The sequence below is a fragment of the Phoxinus phoxinus genome (assembly GCF_949152265.1).
Source record: "Phoxinus phoxinus genome assembly, chromosome: 2".
NCBI lineage: Eukaryota > Metazoa > Chordata > Actinopteri > Cypriniformes > Leuciscidae > Phoxinus > Phoxinus phoxinus.
This window is the reverse complement of record NC_136877.1, coordinates 52,979,185-53,003,411: the sequence shown is the minus strand read 5'-3', so window position 1 is coordinate 53,003,411 and position 24,227 is coordinate 52,979,185. Positions and strand designations below refer to the sequence as shown.

The window sequence follows — 24,227 nt, the reverse complement described above, 5'->3', positions numbered from 1 at the left end:
GAGGAGTAGCGCGCCAAACTTTTGTGTGGAAGAATAAAAAGAACTAGAACGTACATTTCCAGAAGAAAATGTGAATGGTGCTTGCAGTGGCAAAAAACACGACCCGGTTGCTAGGGTGTTCTTGGAGTTTGCTATGAAGATGCTAAGGTGTTCTGGGTGGTTGCTAGGTGGTTGCTAGGGTGTTTTGGGTGGTTGCTAGGGTGTTCTGGGTGGTTGCTAGGTGGTTGCTAGGGTGTATTGGGTGGTTGCTAGGCGGTTGCTATGGTGTTCTGGATGGTCGCTAAGCAGTTGCTAGGCGGTTGCTAGGGTGTTCTGGGTGGTTGCTAGGCGGTTGCTAGGGTGTTCTGGGTGGTTGCTAGGCGGTTGCTAGCGTGTTCTGGGTGGTTGCTAGGCGGTTGCTAGGCGGTTGCTAGGGTGTTCTGGGTGGTTGCTAGGCGGTTGCTAGGCGGTTGCTAGGGTGTTCAGGGTGGTTGCTAGGGTGTTCTGGGTGGTTGCTAGGGTGTTCTGGGCGGTTGCTAGGCAGTTGCTAGGGTGTTCTGAGTGTTTGCTGGGGCGTTACTAGGCAGTTGCTATGGTATTTTTTTATGGTTGCTAGGGCGTTGCTAGGCAGTTGCTAGGGTATTCTGGGTAGTTGCTATGGTGTTACTAGGTGGTTGGTAGTTGTCACAGATGGTTACTATGGTGTTTGTAGCATTTTCTTGGCATGATTTAGCACTTAGCTAATCAAAATTAGCATGTAGCTATTCACTGCTAGCATGTGTAGCATGTAGCAAGTCCTGTTTGCTAGCATGAGTCAAAAGAGCCAACCCCCATCTCTATACGATGTTCTGATGCAAAGATATACGCCTTGCAAAACGGTTGCTAGGGTAATCTGTTTGGTTGCTAGGGAGTGGCTTGGCAGCTGCCAATCATGAAGCTCCAAAGTCAGTGTGAATGTATAAACCAACCCCCATCTCTATACGATGTTTTGATGCAGAGATAAAGGTCTTGCAAAATGGTTGCTAGGGTACTCTCTTTTGTTGCTAGGGAGTGGCTTGGCAGCTGCCAATCATGAAACTCCAAAGGCTGCTTGTCAGTGTGAATGATATAAACCAACTCCCACGTCTCTGTGACATTCAGAATGGAAGATATCCCTCTTTGGATTTTGGTTGCTAAGGTGCTCGACAATGGTTGCTAGGGAGGGGCTAGGATGTGTTGAGGTGATTGGGGATTGGCTGTTTTCTGCCCCGAGTCAAACGAGCCAACCCTCGTGTTTCTATGACACTTCTATCCAGATATATCCATTTGATGTCTTTCAATGGAAGTCTATGGATTTTGTTGCTAAGGTGCTCTAAATGGTTGCTAGGGCGTGGCTTGATAGCTTCACAGTGATCCTGAGAGACTGATTGGTCGTCTGAGTAAAATGAGCCCGCCCCCTTGTCTCTATGACACTGTGATCCAGAGTTATGTTCAATACAAAATCGCTTACTATGGTGTAGGACGGCCCATTTCATGGGCCGTCCTACACCATAGTACGTGAATGGGGCAACTTTGGGCCGGTCTTGCCCCCCAGGGGTGCAACTTTTACCCCATTGTGTGGTATGTTGTTACAGAGCCTACCAGCCTCTTCAAATGTGATCCAGAGTTATGTTCAATAGAATATCGCTTACTATGGTGTAGGACAGCCCATTTCATGGGCTGTCCTACACCATAGTACTTCATTGGGGCAAGTTTGGGCCCCTCCTACCCCCCAGGGGTGCAACTTTTACCCCATTGTGTGGTATGTTGTTACAGAGCCTACCAGCCTCTTCAAATGTGATCCAGAGTTATGTTCAATAGAATATCGCTTACTATGGTGTAGGACAGCCCATTTCATGGGCTGTCCTACACCATAGTACTTCATTGGGGCAACTTTGGGCCCCTCCTACCCCCCAGGGGTGCAACTTCTACCCCATTGTGTGGTATGTTGTTACAGAGCCTACCAGCCTCTTCAAATGTGATCCAGAGTTATGTTCAATAGAATATCGCTTACTATGGTGTAGGACAGCCCATTTCATGGGCTGTCCTACACCATAGTACTTCATTGGGGCAACTTTGGGCCCCTCCTGCCCCCCAGGGGTGCAACTTTTACCCCATTGTGTGGTATGTTGTTACAGAGCCTACCAGCCTCTTCAAATGTGATCCAGAGTTATGTTCAATAGAATATCGCTTACTATGGTGTAGGACAGCCCATTTCATGGGCTGTCCTACACCATAGTACTTCATTGGGGCAACTTTGGGCCCCTCCTGCCCCCCAGGGGTGCAACTTTTACCCCATTGTGTGGTATGTTCTTACAGAGCCTGCCAGTCTCTTTAAATGTGCCAAATTACACGTTTCTGCGACATCCTTGCTCTGAGCTATGAGTCTGTGAATTTTGGTTGCTAAGCTGCTCGACAATGGTTGCTAGGGCGTGGCTTGATAGCTTGACAATGATCCTGAGATGCTGATTGGTCTTCTGAGTAAAATGAGCCCGCCCCCTTGTCTCTATGACACTGTGATCCAGAGCTATGTTCAATACAAAATCCCTATGCAATTTACCATAGTAGGAAAAACGCATGCATTACAAAACGCATGCATTACATGGGCCGTCCTTCACCATAGTAAGTCAATGGGAAACTTTGGGCCGCTCCTGCCCCCCAGGGGTGCAACTTTTACCCCATTGTGAGGTATGTTCTTACAGAGCCTGCCAACCTCTTCAAATGTGGTAAATTTCACATTTCTACGAAATCCTCGCTCTGAGCTATGACTCGTCAAAGTTTGACGCAATGTTAAGTCTATGGGATTTTTCGTCGACTTTTTCGCCCCTGGGGCGACCACCGCACCCCCGATCGCTTATAAAAGTCATAGCACACGATTCCCGAATAGGCCGCACGTTTTGACACCTCATTCAGGGGTGTGTGACAAACGGTCCAGGTGGAGTAGCGCGCCAAACTTTTGTGTGGAAGAATAAAAATAAAAAGAAGTATAATAACTAGAAGGTACATTTCCAGAAGAAAATGTGAATGGTGCTTGCAGTGGCAAAAAACACGACCCGGTTGCACATGAGTATATTATATTCTTTTTATTGTTTTAAATGGCACAACTCATTCGTTTCTGTGAAAGACCCAGTAGAGTATACATGAGCAGTTACTTTACACTCAGGCACTTAACTCTGACACACGAGATCTGATGGATCGCGGTGCACATTAATACTTCAATGAAAATTAAATATGATTTAACAGTTGTTTTCAATTTCATTTGTAGTTGAAATAAATAAAAAAAATAAGTGTATTTTTAAGTTTAGAATTAAGAAATGAGAAAATGTTAGAATACAATACTACACCATCTGGTCATAATTGTCATGAACTTGTTCAGCGATCGCTGGACGCCATTAATGGTCATCTGGTCGCAAAATTAATTTGAATACGAATTGATGATTGTCTAAATATATCAATATTCCTCCAATTATACACACTTCTGAATTAAAATGCCTATTGGATGCTGTTCAGTGAAGCTGTGTGAAGACACGTCAATAGTTGTGTCTGAATATGAATGCATGTTATTCTGTTCAAAGCATCAAACATTAATTGATCGTTGATACCCTGTACATGTAGCGGTCTTGATTTTATAAATGTTGAGTATATAAAGCTCATTTAAATGTAAGCTTTTAAATGACCTGACCACTTACCATCTTAAAGAACCATCTGTGAATATACCTGGATCTTCTCTGAAGTTCACAAGAAAATATTCATAATGTGACAATGATGACTAACTTTCAATAACATTCAATAAAGACAAAAACACAGTGTGTGTCAATTAACCAAATGTTTATTTAAAAGATTTTTTTAAATGCCTGTTGTGTCAAATTCCACCCAGCAAATGGATTAGATCAGGTATGGGCCACTTGGGTCCTGGAGGGCCACTGTCCTGCAGAGTTTAGCTCCAACACTAATTAAACACACCTGAAAAAGGCAATCGATGTTTTCAGGATTACTAGATAGATACAGGCAGGTGGAGTTATCATCAGGGCTGAAGCTAAACTCTGCAGGACAGTGGCCCTCCAGGACCGGAGTTGCCCATCCCTGGATTAGATCCTAGTGTTGTACTAGTTATTAGATATACTTTGTATTAAAATTATCTTTAAAGCATTACCCCTAAGATTATAAAAATATATATTTATTTATTTATTATGTACTAGTTTAGCCTATAGTGCTGAGAATTTTGTTGTGAATACATTTGTAAAAATGCTCTTTATTTGAAGGAGTGGGTAGCTCTGAAAAGAGCCGTTGTTGTCTTTAAAAAGACATTTGGTTTCAACTTTGGAGTTCCACCCGCAGACCGTCTCTCAGGTTTGCTCAGGAGAAGCTGGTTTCAATCTGCGCTCAGGTGAACTCGGTCTCTGGTGTTTCTATGCTGAATGGCACGCATCTGTCTCCCTGGATATCCTGAGGGCAGATGAGATAAAACATATATGATAATGTTTATTGAATTTATTTGAATTGTTTACTTATTGAGCAGCATAGTTGATGGGTCAGATGTAAGCCTTTAGTTTTTACATCAAATCATACATCTTTGAACAAAACTTTTTCAAATGCTAAAACATTTTTAGCATTTATTAATCTTTGTTAGTGATTTTTACATTTACTAATACGGTACATTGTTCAAATCAAAAGTTGTAAGTGTTAACATTAGTAAATACAGTGAACTAACATGAATAAACATTGAACAGCAGTTTTTAAAATAAATAACTGTCAAAAAGTTCATACTGGAGTGATTAATATCATAAAGCACATAGCAAGTTGTTGTTAGCTAGCTGTTCATTTTATTCAATTGTTAGCTATATGTTAGAAAATTAGGACTATTAGTTAAAATAAACCTTTTGATTCTATTATTTTTAGTTTACCTTTTTAATAGCAATATGATTATATAACAAAATAATGAAATCCAGTGGTAAAATCTGCTCTTTTTTTTTAAATAAGAGAGCAAGATAGGACAACAGTGTCTGTTGGCCACCAACGAAGACATTTGACGCGGGAAAAACCCTGAAACCATTGTATAATAAAATGCACTGAAATACTACACCTTATCAGTAGTATTGATCTCAGTGTGCTTCTTCCTCTGCTTCTTCATTCTTCAGAGTTGTCCTCAATGCCATAGATATTTGGACCTGTTCTCTGGGCAATGCAATTAATAAATGAACAATGGGATCACGAATACACCCATACTAATAAAAATTAAAAAACAAAATCAGAAATAAAACTTACGGAAAGAAATTGACACATAATCTGGTATCCAGCTCGTCGTCGTCATTGATGTAGCCCACATGATCTTCTCAGACAATCTCACTTCATTTGGCTGGTTCATGAAAAACATAAAAATCAAAATTAGAGATTCAAATATAACATTTCCATTCAAACGCGGTTATGAAAAGCAGTAGTACACAGCTAAAGCAAAAAAATGTAACACTTAGCTTTAGAAGGTAAATTGCACACTCATATCCAGACAGGACTGCTATGGTCTCCCAATTCTTCCTGCAACTTTACAGAAGGGCACATATCAATCATAGAATAGCAGGGGACTGCATATCCCGCACAGATTGTCACAAATTTTGTAGATTTAACATCAATTCAAGTTAAAATGTATGTTATAAGGTCAAAATCAAACATTACAATGGTGTCTTGCTACTTCTCTCTTTCCCTTGTCTTTTATAACTTACTGCCACTGTTGCACTGACTGTCTGTGTCCTCCCTGGAGCTGTCACGCTAGTCCTCTGTCCTTCCTGCTGCTGCTGCTGACGTTGCTCCTTCCTCGTAGCTCAGTGGTATAAACCCTTAAAATGACCTAACCACAATCTCCTAACCACAATCTCTAACGCCACAATCAAACCGCAACACGACCATACGCGCCAACCCGTTTGATGAAGGCCGTCGAAGCCCCGTTGATGTCATGAATCCAGGTCCATTGGCAACGGTTCCGTATGGCATACTACCTAACAACCCGACCATACGCGCCCAACCGTTTGAATAAGGCTGAAGCCCCACAGTCGTCGTTAAAGCAGGTTCAGTGGCAAACGGTTCCGTATGGCATACTAACCTACCACCAAACACAACAATATCAGTCCACCATAAAAACCCGAATTAACGCAAAACGCAGTACACCGGATTGTGATAGCTATGGTAGGTATGCAAGACACCTGACCCAAGGCACAAATCCGGATGAGAGACGTAAATGTGGTCCAGTAGAGTGTTCTTTTTGGTCGTTGCTGTGGTGATCAGTTGCGTGTATCCTTTCGACTGAAACAATTCCAGAACAGTTTTTGTCCCTGGGCAGAGGAGATCCTCATTAAAATCTCCACAGATTAGTGTGGGGTGTTCGTCCACCATGTCCAAATAATCCAGCAGACTCTTCAAGTTTTTGGAGAACTCTTCAAATCCGTAGTGTGGCGGCCTGTACACAGCAGCGATTGTCGCTTTGATCGGGCTATCCACTTTGATGACGACATACTCCAGATCGGTCACATTTTGCACAAACTGCCTAGCCTGAGCTGAAATATGCTCTTTGCAATAGATTGCGACTCCACCACCAGCTTTCTTTGCAATTTCTTGGTGTGTCGAGTAGGAGACATGTCTATTTCGCATAAATGCGTTGTACCCTTCCAGTTGGACGTGGGGTGTCATGAGTGACCCGGTCAGGTGAGTTTCCGTCATGCAAAGAATATCCGACAGAAGCAGTTCGTGATGGCATCGGATATCTTCGATGTGTGATGACAGTCCTTCTGTGTTGTGATGGATTATTTTCAGCGTTTTATCCAAGTTGGTTTCCCTAACCTGCTGTAAAAGCGGCATGATTCCTTCGAATGATGCTCTCGTCATGTTTTCCAACGATGCGGTGACTGTAGCATCGGCATAGATCTTCTTTTCGCTGAAGTCCGTGATGTGTAGTCCACGAAGCGAGGTCGTTCTGCTGAGGGCAACGTAGGCCATTCCCGGCTCGAAAATCTTCTTCAGTGAAACCACGGCATTCTCCAATGTCATGCCTTGGACTTTGTGAGCTGTGCAGGCGTAGGCCAACTTGATGGGGAATTGTCGACGAACGGCTCCTTTCCTCAGACTTTCTTCGGATCTCTCGATGTACACACAGTCGTCGTCTTCACCTTGCACCCTTTTGCGGTTTTTCTTCCCTGCATGTGGATTGTCGAGCTGAAGCCCTAGCATGTGTACGGTGTCGATTCCATCTTTTGTCTTATTGACAATACGAGAAATCTTCCCAAAGCACCCATTGCATAGACCGTCCTCGACATCCAAATTCCTAGTCACCATTATGCGTACTCCCAACGCAATTTGTATGGTGTCAGGCAAGTCGTCCTTTTTACCGGTGACGGGCCTCGTTTGTCTCTTCATCCCTCCCGTTCTTGGGTCTTTCCTGTAGTCTTCTGCATCGATGGTAATGATGTCAGTGTGAAGAGCATGGATTGTTTCAGTGTTGTGTCTGTGGACTTCCTTGTTGGTGGCAAATACGTGCAGTGCATCACACGGGCAGTCTTTGGGGTCCTTCACAGCCTGGAGCAACAAAGCTCGATCTTCTTCGGCAAGGTCGTCGGTCTTCTGCTTGACCCGTATGCGGTTTAAAAGTTGGGCAAAAGCCAAGTCTTCTTTCTGACGCATGATCTCGGAGAGAGTAACCATTTGGAAATGGTCTTTCCAGAAGTCCAAAACACCGTCTTCGTACACGCAGAGTGGTTTGGCTTTACCCAGAGGCGGCAGTTGATAAAAGTCACCCACAGCGAGGACAGAGATTCCCCCGAATGGTTTCTTGCTGCCTTTTATTTGCTGAAATCTCCAGTTGATGTAGGCAAAAAGATCCTTTGAAATCATGGACACTTCATCGATGATAAGAATCTCCACGTTGCGTAGTGTTGCTCGAAGCTCATCTAGGGCGTTTCCAAGTCCTTGATACGGTGGCTTCAGATTCCTCGGAAGTTTCAAAATGGAATGGAGTGTTTTACCGGAAATGTTGAATGCGGCCGTTCCAGTAAACGCACTCAAGAGCACCGTAGGCACGGAGAGATCCCCTTCCTCCCGTAGTCGAGGCAGCTGTCGCAGAATCTTGGTGGCTTCCGTGTGTATGCACTTGATGACGTGCGATTTGCCACAACCAGCACCACCTGACACGAAGTAGAAAAACTGTTCTGGATTATGACCCCACACACGCTTCTGACACCACTGGCGGACCGTGTAGAAAATGGCTGCCTGCGTCTCATTGAGACTCCTGAACAGCTTCCTGACAAATTCAACACTCATCTGCGGTGCCTCTATTTGTGGCACGACCCCGTCTCCACGTTCAAGAATCTGGAATTCTGGGACATCATCTTGTACGTCCTCATCATCCGGAATGATGTCTTGTTGTTCGGCGACGCACTCCAAGCGATCCACTTCTACTTCAGGTGCAAAAGCGTTCCATGCGTTCTCAGACGGTCCTTGCTGTTCCAGCTGATCGAATGCCTTGTCCAACTCGTCGCTGTGTTTTTCAAACTTCTGCTTGTTCACTTGAACTATGGCACAGACAGGCATCAGCAAACCAGGGTGAGTAGGTAGTTCCACAGATGCACCTTTGTAAAACGTCTCGTAGGTTGGAAATCTTGGAGGTTTTAGCTGTTCGTTGGTCCGATGCGGCATATAAAGCTTGAGTAATCTACAGTAAAACTTTTCGGGTTGTTTTTTCTCAGAATAACGTGCAAACCTAATAACTGCAGCCTTCCCAGACGTTCTTTTCTGAAAAAAACCCATGCCGTTGAGCAGCCGGTGAACATTTTTGCCTTCCGTTTGCTGACCATACACGATGCGGCACTCCGAAGCAAAATCTGCCAGGCACATCTTTTCAAAATCACGCGTTTGAGGCCTTGACCTGTATTTATCGATCATCCCCGACATCCAGACGTCCTCTGAATCTGGATTTTTATTTTGTAGGACACTAAGGGGAAGACTCATCTTTAGCGCGTCATCATCCGTCGGTAGAAACACAACACTTCGTGAACACTTCTTCAACGGTAAGCTGCATGTTCGTGCCACAGACTCCTGAGCGCTAACTTGCCTGTGTTTGGAGTAGGCTTGCATTATCTGCTTCATCTCATCTTCCTCGCTAACGTTCGTCTCGCGCACACTCTTGATGACGTTCTTTAGCACGTCGCCCATTTCGTTCTCCGGCTTGGAAATATACGAGAGCATGTACATGACGCAGCTAAAAGCGTCAAGAACGAACTGAATGTCCATATTGGCGTTCCATGCCCTTAATAAATCAGGATTGTATCCATTCACCCAAGACTCCTTTGGATCACGCTTCAGCAGGATCACGTTGGCATTGGACAATGCTACGATGTTCTTATCGTAATCCTCGATGGACATCTTACACGCTGTCAGTAGCTCTGACAAGCTGTCAAAGGAGGCTTGGGGGTCATTCAACAGATCCCACACCGGCTTGAGTTTGGCCCTGGCTTCGCCCATTGCCTTTCGCGCCGCTTCTAGTCTCAACTTTTTTCTGTCTGCTTGCGTTTCTGCTTTCTCGTGCTCTTCTTCAGGACGCTGTGGTTGTGCGGTTTTAGACGCTAACATGCAGCTTCCGGATGGAGAAGTGTCCGTGTCATCCTCTTCTTCGGGACGCTGTCGTCGCGGACGAGTGATCTTGGTGCTAGACACCGGTAGTTTGGGGAACCCAAATCGACACAATACATTTCCCTTCTTACAGGACTTTGAGTGGTTCCTGCTGTGAAGCTGGACCTCTGTGACGATCCGGTGAAGCTCAGGATCAGCCGAGGAATCGGGCAACCGGCAGGTTATGTTGCGGTCGATAAAGGCGAAAACTTTATCATCAGAGTCCGATTCAAACTCGGGTGCGTCCTTTATCCAAACAAGAAGATGGATATGTGGGCTTCCTCTAGCTTGAAACTCCACTCGGTAAAAGTAGTCCTCAACTTCACCGATGGGTTGGGCAGGCGACAAAAGCAGATGAGTCATTAGCGCATCCACCCGTTTCTCAAACATACGCATGACAGTGACTGGGTTGCTTCGGAGGATTTCACACTTCGTCGTCCAGTCGAGCTCGGAAAAGTCGACGTGTTCACCTTGTTGGGCCTTGATTGCGGTTATTACTTCAGGCCATCTCATTTCGGCTGCGCTGAACGTGCAAAAAAACGTAGGGGTTCCTAACTGTCTTATCATAGCCTGTAGATCTCTCAAGGTTTTCTGCCAATACGCTGGAGTGCCTCTCAGTGGTTGCATGAACCGCGTGGCGTCTTTGTTGTGTACCAATCTTTCAACCTCCCGTTTGTCCTGAAGCAGTCTGTTCGAAATGTTCCGGCCATCTCTTGTGATGGGTTTGCCTTTTCGCAACTGGATAGACATGCTGTTTCTAGCCAGTTGCGTTTCCGTCACAAACTGTGCAAAGAAAAGATAACTCTGATCTTTTGCAAAACGCGTGTCCACGCTGAACAATCTCGCGTTGAAGTACATGCTGGGAGAGATTGAAATTTGTCTTTCCTCATCAATGGAATTTTGTCCAGTGGGGAATTGAACAGGGAACGCCATGGCTTCCAGCTTTGGGATTTTGAAAAATCCAACAGGCTTTTGTCCTTGTGCAGGTGCGACACTAAATATCCCCTCACCGTACGACAAGATCTCCTGTGCGATGTCAGGCGGCTGCATGCACGTGTCTAATGTGAGGCCGGGTCGAAGCTCGTCCATTTCCTCAACGCTAACTTGTTGCTCATTCTGAGCAGAATCAACTTCTTGTTGCTTCTCAGAGGCATCAGCTTCCTCGTCCAGGTGACTTTCAGAGACAGCAGCTTCCTCATCTAGGGCACTTTCAAATACAGCATCTTCTCTTATGGAGATATCCCTGTATTCTGAATGCATTGCTTTCAGCTTCGATAAAGCTGCAAGCACGTTGCGCATGTTCACAGTCTGGAACTGCTGGTACCCTTTAAACTTGACGTGTCTCTTCAGCTTCACCTGCAGCAGCTGGGCCTCACTTCTTGGCCTTGGCAGAGAGTTGACGGTGTTCTCCATCTCGGAGGGCACGCACACGACGGCACCACGTACTGCTCTCTGCTGTCCTTTGGGCAATGAAACTATTTTTGCAAAGGGTAAAATTTTTGCAATGAGTTGACGCTCAAGGACATTTAATTCATCCAATTCCGCAGGGATTGGTGGCAACTCCAGTTTGTTGGCTGCTGCAATTGAAGACATCTGTCCTCTCTTAAGATGGCTGTCACAAGTGTGGCAAATCCACTCCTGTCTTCTCTCTTCCGGAACTATGCAGGAACCTGAGCAGCCACTGTCACAAGTATGAACATACTTCCCGGTTAGGCAAGTCGCTGCAACGTGAACGTTTTTGTTGTATCTCGTTCTATTACAGACCCTGACTTGGTTAGGAAACAGGGCTCTGTGACAGACTGTGCAGACATGTGTAGGGCCATGCTGAATCTTACACCGGAATGCATGTATGGCACTTTCCATCAAATTGTTAACCAAAGGCTGGGGTGTTTGCTGGCTGGAACGGATGTACGGTTTATATTTCCTTTTTATCCTGAGTGCGCATTGCAACCGATGAAGAATGTGATATGCAGCATCACCAACACATTTTTGAGTCTTGCGCAGGGTACATCGCAGTATGTGATGAGCTCTGAACTCTGGGTCACCTGCATATCTCTTAACCATGTAGGCTTTCATTTTACTCTGGAAGAGAGTATCTGTGCTGTACCTATTCTTTATGTACTCTTTCATCTTCTTCTGGAAGAGAGTATCTGTGCTGTACCTATTCTTTATGTACTCTTTCTTCTTCTTCTGGAAGAGAGTATCTGTGCTGTACCTATTCTTTATGTACTCTTTCTTCTTCTTCTGGAAGATAGCATCTGTGCTGTATCTCTTCTTCATGTAGTCTTTCATCTTCTTCTGGAAGAGAGCATCTGTACTGTATCTCTTCTTCGTGTAGTTAATCATCTTCTTCTGGAAGAGAGTATCTGTGCTGTATCTCTTCTTCATGTAGTCTTTCATCTTCTTCTGGAAGAGAGCATCTGTACTGTATCTCTTCTTCGTGTAGTTTATCATCTTCTTCTGGAAGAGAGTATCTGTGCTGTATCTCCTCAATATATAGTCTTTCTTTTTGATTCTGAAAAGACGATCCTGATGATACTTTTCCTGAATGACTTCTTTTTTCTTGGTTTGGAATTGCAAACAGCCAACATACTTCTTTCTGTCATAATCCCTTTTTTTATTTCGTCTCATGAGACAAGCTGCAGTTATGCCCTCAAGTTTTCCATGTTGTTTTGAAAGTGTTAATGTTCTACGCATTTCTTTTCTTCGCCTGTGCTTATTTGTTTTATTTACCACATCTTGTTTTTCAGCTGTTAAACCGACACGATTTACTTTAGCTCCAACATTTGTTTCTGGTTCTGGTACAGCTGAAGTCACTTGTGATACCGGTTCACAAACAGATGGTGAAGGCAATTGGACAGACTGCTGCTCGGTTTCAAAAGACACAGGCATGAACTCATAGCTGGTCTCATCACCACGATCCCGGAAGATCTTGAGTACTCTGTCTGTCATGTCACTCAGGTGGGTGAAAGTTAACATGACAGCAGTTCCATGCCCAGTAGGATGGGGCAAGCCTGCAGCAGTCCTCGAGTGAGAATCAAAGTATCCATACCTTCCAGATCTGTCTCTGAACACAGCAATACACTCTGGAGCAACAAGGAGCAGAGCATGACTGACATCTGTGGAGAGACACTGTAGCCTTTCAGCGAGAGGAATCCACCATCCTTCAGTGCCAGGGGTCCCTGTGGCTCTGAGGTATCCAAACATCACTCCTGACTTCAGCACATTGTGTGTCCGGTTAAATGACGAAACCCTCAACGGTACTTCCTCCATCGTCAGAAGGTTGAGATTAAACTGTCTTTCAGCAATAAGCTGCAATTTAATGCTGACATATAACGCATCTCCCTCCTCTAGAATTCTATCAAGGTCAGGCATCTTGAACGCAATCCCTTCACTCTGGTTGGCCAAAAATGTCAACGCTACACACGTGCACTGATGATTTCTTGAAAAACTGTCATACCTATCATCACCCTGACAATGAGATGCTTGCACAGACAAAACCCTGGGTGCAATATCACCACCTTCTGCATTCGTTCTACCCGAAAACTGAGCTACAGCTGCACTGGTGCTTGCCTGTTGAACCTGTAAATAATCATTCATGAAATTAGGCAAAATTAGTGTTATAGAATAAAGCAATAAGCCCCTTGAAGCCGTGTTTTACAGTGGATTTAGAACAGCTAAGGGGCGTTGTTAGCTACGACGTGGAGCTCAGTGCCTAAAACTCCCTTAGCTGTTCTAAATCCACTGTAAAACACGGCTTCAAGGGGCTTATTGCTTTTATAAAAAAGTTACATTCAAATATTAATTTTAATATTTATTTGATTCATAAAATAAACACCAGCAACAAAAAATAACGTTATAACACAATGTACTCCTCCGCCAAGCAATGCAGTTCCAAGAAGGTTGACAAGCAACAAAGCAAACCAAGCATCACAAACGGCAGTTGCGCAGTAATACATAAGTAATGCAGTCACAGCTTTATGCCTGAAATGAGCATGATGCAAAACACATATCAATTGTACCTGGTTACTCGTGGAGAGTCCGGTCTGTTCATCCTCCTCCAGGTCCAACTTTCTCCAACGAATTTTTTGAGCCTGAGATCTCCTTCCTCTCCGCGGCATCCTTTAAAATATGAAGATAAAAAGAAATGAGACAAAAAAAAAGTATTCTTGACAAATATATCTGACTAACTCACTAATTTGAGTGAATCAAGTAATTTTTAAAAGTAGAGCCTTTACTTTTAAAGTAATACATATTAAAATACACTTATAAAATGGTTAGTTCTAATCCTTTATTCTGATTGGTCAATAGCTGGGTTTTATTCACGATAAAACATGGCTATGACTGCTTCAGATTCTATGTATCACTACCCAACGGCTCAAGCAACCACTCTTAGCAACTGAAACACATGTTTGATCTAATTGATATTGTATGCTGAGCTATAGCAGACCATTAATGAAAGTTGTATAGATATATAATTTTCGGCTTAAATATTTGTATTGTGTGGTAGCTGTTTTATAAAAGCAATAAGGTACTCGAGGCTAGTGCTGTATCGTGAATGAGTCACGGCTGAAAGGATTACTCCTCTTCGCATCGTGCCTAACGGTACATTCACACGGGGCGTCAGCGTCAAAGCTTCCCATTGACTTTGAATGGGTGACGTCAAGCGTTGCCGAAACGAATTGTGGATCTGTCGTCGGCGCTTCACTGGCGTTGCTTGCGGCAGAAGTTGAGAATTTTTCAACTTCTGCCGCGAGCAACGCCAGTGAATCGCCGCAGATGGAAGCGTCAGCCAATCAGGATCACTCACGTTCATGAAGCTTGTTGTTGAGTTCCTGTCTAATTTCATTGGCTGACGCTGCTGTGACCATGGCGCTTCAGCCACGCCTTCCGTCAAGCGTTGACGCTGGCGCCCTGCGTGAACGTACCGTAACAACGCACTTCAGCTGTGACTTATTCACGATACAGCACAGCCTCTCGTACCTTATTGCTTAATTATTTGATTGTCAATCATTTTAACAGGACATTCTCACTTTGATAGTCACATACTTTGAAAGCTCTCCCGATGTAACAGCTGTTGAGCCTAAAAAAACCTGTTGTACTCTCAGGAAGGGAAAAAACAGTTAAACAACAATGAAAGAGACAGTGTAAATTTGTAAAATGCAAAAATGTTTTTTTTTTTTTTTTTGGGGGGGGGGGGGGGGGCAGGGGGAGGAGAAGGAGATGGAGGAGGAGATGGAGGAGGAGATGGGTGTGAGAAATGAAATGAACTGCTTTCTGTAGAAGACAGCAAAACCTGAAAAGAAACAGAACAGAAACGGACATTAGGGCACAGGGACTACAATTATGGTGATGTGATGAAAATTTGATAATACAACTTAAGAAACCATATTAATACTAACCAAGGAGAAGTGCAGCAGAAAATGCAGGTTGTGCTCTAATCAGTCAGTCTGAAAAAAATAACAATGACAACATAATGAAAAATTAGTAAACTCAAGTCAACTATGCATAACTTCTTTGCATGTTAAATATTAATTATATATTTGTATCTATATGTAGAACATAACTTTTATATATAATGTATTTTTCTTTTCTTTATTTCTATTTTCAAGAAGCCAAGTTATGCGGCCTAAAACCTGTGATGGACTGGCCATCCAGCAAGGATGGGTAAATGTGATCTTAATTATTTGTAGCATAAACACGTTTTATTTTAATGCTTCTATGATCCTGATAATTTTTTAACTAACAATTTCCTTATCAAGAATCCAAATCTGAAGCATTGTGCATTTCTGGCCATGTCCCTAATTAAACCTTTACCTTTAAAATGCAGCAAGGAATAATTGTGAAAACAGTATTCTGAAACAGAGAAACAAGAGTGTCATAAAACTCAACACCCCACTCACAACCCATGTAAATTGCACTTCATTGCAAATAATGATAACACTGCACAGTTCAAACCCAGCTGTAATTCAGGAGAAAATATTTTTTCAGAACGCTGCACGTAAAACCTTGTTATTCCTTCCTTTTACCATCGTGTCATTTGATTTTGATAAACTGCGCGAGGAAGAGAGAAAGGCAGCGCTTTGAAAACGATGCGTGCGTCCGGGGTTCGCTCTCGCTGCTCGCTCACCGATCAAAGGCTTTGGTGACCGCCAAAAAAAAAATCAATGCAGGAAAAACCCTGAAACAAAGCTATCTACAGTGCAAAATGAATTTCTTACATACATTATATTATGCACTTTGTGGTTTATGATTAGACAATTGTCAGTGAGCGTGCACTGAAATCAGTTCTCACCGGATTCCTTCACCGGTGACTAATCTAATGTTAACCGCCTTCATGCATTTTTTAAATCCGCAGAAACGCGTGTGATTGGCTGTAACTGCTCAACGTATGCCTTGGATTGACACGAACAATTATATAATGCATCAATCGACATTATTGGATCATAATTCTTTACCATATTGCACTAAAATATAGTGAATTTATTTTTAATTGATAAAAGTTGCACTTAAGGTGTTTGGTCAGTTTTTGAGTCTGACACATAATCTATAATGTCCCAGGGTTAAACACAAGAAAAACATATGTCTCTCCATCACTCCTCAATACACTGTGAATGTCATCAACATGCGTTAATATTTACCATAAATGTCTGCAAATATAGGCCTAGTGAAGCTGCCGTATGAACCCATTCAAACAGATTATCAACGCAGATTTGTGTTACATCCACCACGTGACGGCAAGGCGCGAAAGCAAGGTTACCTCAGATCAATCTTGACTAATAACAGTTATACAGTCATTCAACTCCCGTTATATGAAATAAAGCCAACTACAGAGCAAAATGCATTTCTTAAACATTATATTTACACTTTAATGTATAAGATTAGATCAATACAGCGAGCGAGCACTGAATCAGTTCTCACCGGTTTTCTTCACCGGTGACTAATGTAACGCCAGCCATCTTTGATTAGTCTAGCAGCTACACGAGGAAACTTCGACGAAGCGACCTGCATCAATCGACGATTTTCATAGTAATATCTATGCATTTATATGCATGAAAGTAAAATACAACAAACTGCGAGTTGCCTATCAGAAGTATACTATTAACTTTTACGTCATCACATAACCTGTCATTAAGGATGCTTTAGCTTAAAATATGCACCAAAATGAATACACTCCTCACACAGTGTAAAGAAATTGTAAGCTACACAAACAGCAAAAAACAAAGGACGTAATATCCATAAGACACACACAAAATATAATTTACGTTTTCACACAAAGAAGATAGAAGTGTGGCTAGCTGTAGACATTATCATAGATTACCCTCAGTCTTTACAGAGAAAATATTAGCTTCGGTGTGAACAAATCTACAAAACTACAACTCATATTATAAGATGAATAATATTACCAACATTTAATTGAAATAAAGTGCTGCATTTGACAATACAAGACTTTATAAACGAGCATATTTGAAAATAACCGCATGTAACTCACCTCTGTCAGGAGAAAACTGGGTGCGGTTGATCAGTGGTCCTCCGTGAACTCGATCTCGCAGCCAATCAGCAGCGAGCTTAGATTGTACGACCAATAGCATCACACATTCTAGTGAAGAGTCGGTCAAGAACGATTCGTTCATTGTGAACAAATCTTTCAAATGACTCTTACCGAGTTGTCTCCAAAATGTCCGCTCACTCGTTCACTCCATAGACAGTATATAAACGGTTCACTCATTCACTAAACAGTGTATGGCATTTGAGTGCACTTAGCCGGCTATATCTGGAAAGAGTGAATGAATTCTGTTTCGTCACAAGCACGCACTCACGTAGTGATGAAACTCCTTTTATCTGACCTGTTACTTACTTTATAAAATAATATTAATAACAATCATAATTACTTTATTTTGTAATTATATATACCGCTTTGTAGTTTTATCGATTGAATTGGTTTATCATCCGTAATATGTGTATAATCATTAAATACAACTGCAAACCAAATATACACACAATAACAAGGTTAAATTATTTAATGTATTTATAGTCTAGTAAAGTTTTTTTTTTTTTTTTTTTTTTTTTTTAGAAGCTCATGCATACAGATGACGTGGTCATTGAGACGTTATGATTGCATTCAAATTCATCACAAATTATTAAAACACCTGGCTGTTAGTAAGACACATTACATTGTGGCAATGCCTAAATGATATACTTTAATAATAAACAAAAACATGCTTATATAATTTGCCTTATTAATATAATTCCATTTAATTTTAAAATGCATCTATATGATATTGTCTCTATATTTTAATGTTTATTCAAGTTATGATTAATAAAAAAGTGTGATTACATACGCTGTGATTACATTCGCTGTGATTACCTATGGCTGAATTACATACGCTGTAATTAGCATCTTGTTAGCATTTTTATGTGTTTGTGTATAGGCGGTTGCTAAGATATTCTGGGTGGTTGCTAGGGCATATCTGAGCGGTTTCTAGGCTGTTCTGGTCAGTTGTTAGGGTGTTCTGGGAGGTTGCTATGGTGTTCTGAATGTTTGCTAAGGCATTGCTAGGTGGTTGCTAGGCTGTTCTGGGTGGTTGCGAGGGCATTGCTAGGGTATTTTGGGTGGTTGCTATGGTGTTGCTAGGGTATTTTGGGTGGTTGCTAGGACGATGCTAGGTGGTTGCTAGGGTGTTCTGGCTGGCTGCTGGGCGGTTGCTAGGGTATTATGGGTAGTTGCTAGGTTGTTTTGGGTGGTTGCTAGGCGGTTGCTAGGGTGTTCTGGGTGGTTGCTAGGGTCTTCTGGGTGGTTGCTAGGGCATTGTTAGGCAGTTGCTAGGGTGTTCTGGGTGGTTGCTAGGCGGTTGCTAGGGTGTATTGGTCGGTTGCTAGGGTGTTCTGGATGGTTGCTAAGCAGTTATTAGGCGGTTGCTAGGGTGTTCTGGGTGGTTGCTAGGCGGTTTCTAGGTGGTTGCTAGGGTGTTCTGGGTGGTTGCTAGGCAGTTGCTAGGGTGTTCTGGGTGGTTGCTAGGCGGTTGCTAGGGTGTATTGGGTAGTTGCTAGGCGGTTGCTAGGGTGTTCTGGGTGGTTGCTAAGCAGTTGCTAGGTGGTTGCTAGGGTGTTCAGGTTGGTTGCTAGGCGGTTGCTAGGCAGTTGCTAGGGTGTTCTGGGTGGTTGCTAGGTGGTTGCTAGGGTGTTCTGGGTGGTTGTTAGGCGGTTGCTAAGGTGTTCTGGGTGGTTACTAGGGCGTTGCTAGGCAGTTGCCATGGTATTTTTGTGGTTGGTAGGGCGTTGCTAGGCAGTTGCTAGGGTATTCTGGGTAGTTGCTATGGTGTTACTAGGTGGTTGGTAGTTGTCACAGATGGTTACTATGGTGTTTGTAGCATTTTCTTGGCATGATTTAGCACTTAGCTAATCAAAATTAGCATGTAGCTATTCACTGCTAGCATGTGTAGCATGTAGCAAGTCCTGTTTGCTAGCATGAGTCAAAAGAGCCAACCCCCATCTCTGTACGATGTTTTGATGCAGAGATATTGGTCTTGCAAAACGGTTGCTAGGGTAATCTGTTTGGTTGCTAGGGAGTGGCTTGGCAGCTGCCAATCATGAAGCTCTGAAGTCAGAGTGAATGTATACACCAACCCCCATCTCTATACAATGTTTTGATGCAGAGATATAGGTCTTGCAAAATGGTTGCTAGGGTACTCTGTTTTGTTGCTAGGGAGTGGCTTGGCAGCTGCCAATCATGAAACTCCAAAGGCTGCTTGTCAGTATGAATGATATAAACCAACTCCCACGTCTCTGTGACATTCAGAACGGAAGATATCCCTGTCTGGATTTTGGTTGCTAAGGTACTCGACAATGGTTGATAGGGAGGGGCTAGGAAGTGTTGAGGTGATTCGGGATTGGCTGTTTGCTGCCCCGAGTCAAACGAGCCAACCCTCGTGTTTCTATGACACTTATATCCTGAGATATCCCTTTGATGTCTTTCAATAGAAGTGTATGGAGCTTGTTGCTAAGGAGCTCTAAATGGTTGCTAGGGCGTGGCTTGAAAGCTTCACAATGATCCTGAGAGACTGATTGGTCGTCTGAGTAAAATGAGCCCGCCCCCTTGTCTCTATGACACTGTGATCCAGAGTTATGTTCAATACAAATGCGGTTTCTATGGTGTAGGACAGCCCATTTCATGGGCTGTCCTACACCATAGTATGTGAATGGGGCAACTTTGGGCCGGTCCTGCCCCCCAGGGGTGCAACTTTTACCCCATTGTGTGGTATGTTGTTACAGAGCCTACCATCCTCTTCAAATGTGATCCAGAGTTATGTTCAATAGAATATGGCTTACTATGGTGTAGGACAGCCCATTTCATGGGCTGTCCTACACCATAGTACGTGAATGGGGCAACTTTGGGCCGGTCCTGCCCCCCAGGGGTGCAACTTTTACCCCATTGTGTGGTATGTTGTTACAGAGCCTACCAGCCTCTTCAAATGTGATCCAGAGTTATGTTCAATAGAATATGGCTTACTATGGTGTAGGACAGCCCATTTCATGGGCTGTCCTACACCATAGTACTTCATTGGGGCAACTTTGGGCCGGTCCTGCCCCCCAGGGGTGCAACTTTTACCCCATTGTGTGGTATGTTCTTACAGAGCCTGGCAGTCACTTTAAATGTGCCAAATTACACGTTTCTGCGACATCCTTGCTCTGAGCAATGAGTCTGTGAATTTTGGTTGCTAAGCTGCTCGACAATGGTTGCTAGGGGCGTGGCTTGATAGCTTCACAATGATCCTGAGAGACTGATTGGTCGTCTGAGTAAAATGAGCCCGCCCCCTTGTCTCTATGGCACTGTGATCCAGAGTTATGTTCAATACAAATGCGGTTTCTATGGTGTAGGACAGCCCATTTCATGGGCTGTCCTACACCATAGTACGTGAATAGGGCAACTTTGGGCCGGTCCTGCCCCCCAGGGGTGCAACTTTTACCCCATTGTGTGGTATGTTGTTACAGAGCCTACCAGCCTCTTCAAATGTGATCCAGAGTTATGTTCAATAGAATATCGCTTACTATGGTGTAGGACAGCCCATTTCATGGGCTGTCCTACACCATAGTACTTCATTGGGGCAACTTTGGGCCCCTCCTGCCCTCCAGGGGTGCAACTTTTACCCCATTGTGTGGTATGTTCTTACAGAGCCTGCCAGTCTCTTTAAATGTGCCAAATTACACGTTTCTGCGACATCCTTGCTCTGAGCTATGAGTCTGTGAATTTTGGTTGCTAAGCTGCTCGACAATGGTTGCTAGGGGCGTGGCTTGATAGCTTCACAATGATCCTGAGATGCTGATTGGTCTTCTGAGTAAAATGAGCCCGCCCCCTTGTCTCTATGACACTGTGATCCAGAGCTATGTTCAATACAAAATCCCTATGCAATTTACCATAGTAGGAAAAACGCATGCTTTACATGGGCCGTCCTACACCATGTTAAGTCAATGGGAAACTTTGGGCCGCTCCTGCCCCCCAGGGGTGCAACTTTTACCCCATTGTGAGGTATGTTCTTACAGAGCCTGCCAGCCTCTTCAAATGTGGTAAATTTCACATTTCTACGAAATCCTCGCTCTGAGCTATGACTCGTCAAAGTTTGACGTAATGTTAAGTCTATGGGATTTTTCGTCGACTTTTTCGCCCCTGGGGCGACCACCGCACCCCCGATCGCTTATAAAAGTAATAGCACACGATTCCCGAATAGGCCGCACGTTTTGACACCTCATTCAGGGGTGTGTGACAAACGGTCCAGGAGGAGTAGCGCGCCAAACTTTTGTGTGGAAGAATAAAAATAAAAAGAAGTATAATAATAAGTATGTGAGATAACACTAATGTTGCTTTGCCTATAGGCAAGCACCATTAATAAGTATGTGAGATAACACTAATGTTGCTTTGCCTATGGCAAGCACCATTAACTAGAATGTACATTTCCAGAAGAAAATGTGAATGGTGCTTGCAGTGGCAAAAAACACGACCCGGTTGCTAGGGTGTTCTGGGTGGTTGCTAGGGTGTTTTGGGTGGTTGCTAGGTGGTTGCTAGGGTGTTCTGGGTGGTTGCTAGGCGGTTGCTAGGGTGTTCTGGGTGGTTGTTAGGCGGTTGCTAGGGTGTTCTGGGTGGTTGCTAGGCGGTTGCTAGGGTGTTCTGGGTGGTTGCTAGGCGGTTGCTAGGGTGTTCTGGGTGGTTGCTAGGCGGTTGCTAGGTGGTTGCTAGGCGGTTGCTAGGGTGTTCTGGGTGGTTGCTAGGCGGTTGCTAGGTGGTTGCTAGGCGGTTGCTAGGGTGTTCTGGATGGTTGCTAGGCGGTTGCTAGGTGGTTGCTAGGCGGTTGCTAGGGTGTTCTGGGTGGTTGCTAGGCAGTTGCTATGGTATTCTGGGTAGTTGCTATGGTGTTACTAGGTGGTTGGAAGTTGTCACAGATGGTTACTATGGTGTTTGTAGCATTTTATTGGCATGATTTAGCACTTAGCTAATCAATATTAGCATGTAGCTATTCACTGCTAGCATGTGTAGCATGTAGCAAGTCCTGTTTGCTAGCATGAGTCAAAAGAGCCAACCCCCATCTCTATACGATGTTCTGATGCAGAGATATACGCCTTGCAAAACGGTTGCTAGGGTAATCTGTTTGGTTGCTAGGGAGTGTATTGGCATTTGCCAATCATGAAGCTCCAAAGTCAGTGTGAATGTATAAACCAACCCCCATCTCTATACGATGTTTTGATGCAGAGATATAGGTCTTGCAAAATGGTTGCTAGGGTACTCTCTTTTGTTGCTAGGGAGTGGCTTGACAGCTGCCAATCATGAAACTCCAAAGGCTGCTTGTCAGTATGAATGATATAAACCAACTCCCACGTCTCTGTGACATTCAGAATGGAAGATATCCCTCTTTGGATTTTGGTTGCTAAGGTGCTCGACAATGGTTGCTAGGGAGGGGCTAGGATGTGTTGAGGTGATTGGGGATTGGCTATTTTCTGCCCCGAGTCAAACGAGCCAACCCTCATGTTTCTATGACACTTCTATCCAGAGATATCCCTTTGATGTCTTTCAATGGAAGTCTATGGAGCTTGTTGCTAAGGAGCTCTAAATGGTTGCTAGGGCGTGGCTTGAAAGCTTCACAATGATCCTGAGAGACTGATTGGTCGTCTGAGTAAAATGAGCCCGCCCCCTTGTCTCTATGACTTTGTGATCCAGAGTTATGTTCAATACAAATGCGGTTTGTATGGTGTAGGACAGCCCATTTCATGGGCTGTCCTACACCATAGTACTTCATTGGGGCAACTTTGGGCCGGTCCTGCCCCCCAGGGGTGCAACTTTTACCCCATTGTGTGGTATGTTGTTACAGAGCCTACCAGCCTCTTCAAATGTGATCCAGAGTTATGTTCAATAGAATATCGCTTACTATGGTGTAGGACAGCCCATTTCATGGGCTGTCCTACACCATAGTACTTTTTTGGGGCAACTTTGGGCCCCTCCTGCCCCCCAGGGGTGCAACTTTTACCCCATTGTGTGGTATGTTCTTACAGAGCCTGCCAGCCTCTTCAAATGTGATCCAGAGTTATGTTCAATAGAATATCGCTTAGTATGGTGTAGGACAGCCCATTTCATGGGCTGTCCTACACCATAGTACTTCATTGGGGCAACTTTGGGCCCCTCCTGCCCCCCAGGGGTGCAACTTTTACCCAATTGTGTGGTATGTTCTTACAGAGCCTGCCAGTCTCTTTAAATGTGCCAAATTACACGTTTCTGCGACATCCTTGCTCTGAGCTATGAGTCTGTGAATTTTGGTTGCTAAGCTGCTCGACAATGGTTGCTAGGGCGTGGCTTGATAGCTTGACAATGATCCTGAGATGCTGATTGGTCTTCTGAGTAAAATGAGCCCGCCCCCTTGTCTCTATGACACTGTGATCCAGAGCTATGTTCAATACAAAATCCCTATGCAATTTACCATAGTAGGAAAAACGCATGCATTACAAAACGCATGCATTACATGGGCTGTCCTTCACCATAGTAAGTCAATGGGAAACTTTGGGCCGCTCCTGCCCCCCAGGGGTGCAACTTTTTCCCCATTGTGAGGTATGTTCTTACAGAGCCTGCCAACCTCTTCAAATGTGGTAAATTTCACATTTCTACGAAATCCTCGCTCTGAGCTATGACTCGTCAAAGTTTGACGCAATGTTAAGTCTATGGGATTTTTCGTCGACTTTTTCGCCCCTGGGGCGAACACCGCACCCCCGATCGCTTATAAAAGTCATAGCACACGATTCCCGAATAGGCCGCACGTTTTGACACCTCATTCAGGGGTGTGTGACAAACGGTCCAGGAGGAGTAGCGCGCCAAACTTTTGTGTGGAAGAATAAAAATAAAAAGAAGTATAATAATAAGTATGTGAGATAACACTAATGTTGCTTTGCCTATGGCAAGCACCATTAATAACTAGAACGTACATTTCCAGAAGAAAATGTGAATGGTGCTTGCAGTGGCAAAACTCGACACTCGGTTGCTAGAGTGTGGTACATGATTGCATACGAGCCAACAACCATGTCTGTACGATGTTCTGCTGCTGAGA

General features: G+C 43.9%; 1 protein-coding gene across 3 annotated transcripts; it reads right to left on the bottom strand.

The window, feature by feature from the left end:
* Window positions 1-4,019: 4,019 nt before the first annotated feature.
* Window positions 4,020-7,879, bottom strand: LOC306984103 (ATP-dependent DNA helicase PIF1-like). 3 transcript variants are annotated; one of them, XM_079585136.1, is made up of 4 exons: window positions 5,715-7,879; window positions 5,263-5,535; window positions 5,081-5,172; window positions 4,020-4,443 (listed from the first exon to the last, which is right to left on the bottom strand). In XM_079585136.1, exon 1 carries the CDS (start codon window positions 7,870-7,872, stop codon window positions 6,136-6,138), a length of 1,737 nt encoding a protein of 578 aa, XP_079441262.1. In that variant the 5' UTR covers window positions 7,873-7,879; the 3' UTR covers window positions 4,020-4,443; window positions 5,081-5,172; window positions 5,263-5,535; window positions 5,715-6,135. The 3 variants fall into 3 exon arrangements, with proteins under 3 accessions (XP_079441262.1, XP_079441263.1, XP_079441264.1); XM_079585137.1 differs by having other exon boundaries at window positions 5,081-5,165; XM_079585138.1 differs by having other exon boundaries at window positions 5,263-5,529.
* Window positions 7,880-24,227: the final 16,348 nt, after the last annotated feature.

Coding starts and splice junctions, on each gene's coding strand:
- LOC306984103 (XM_079585136.1), bottom strand. CDS start 7,872: ATGATTTCAAAGGATCTTTTTGCCTACATCAACTGGAGATTTCAGCAA.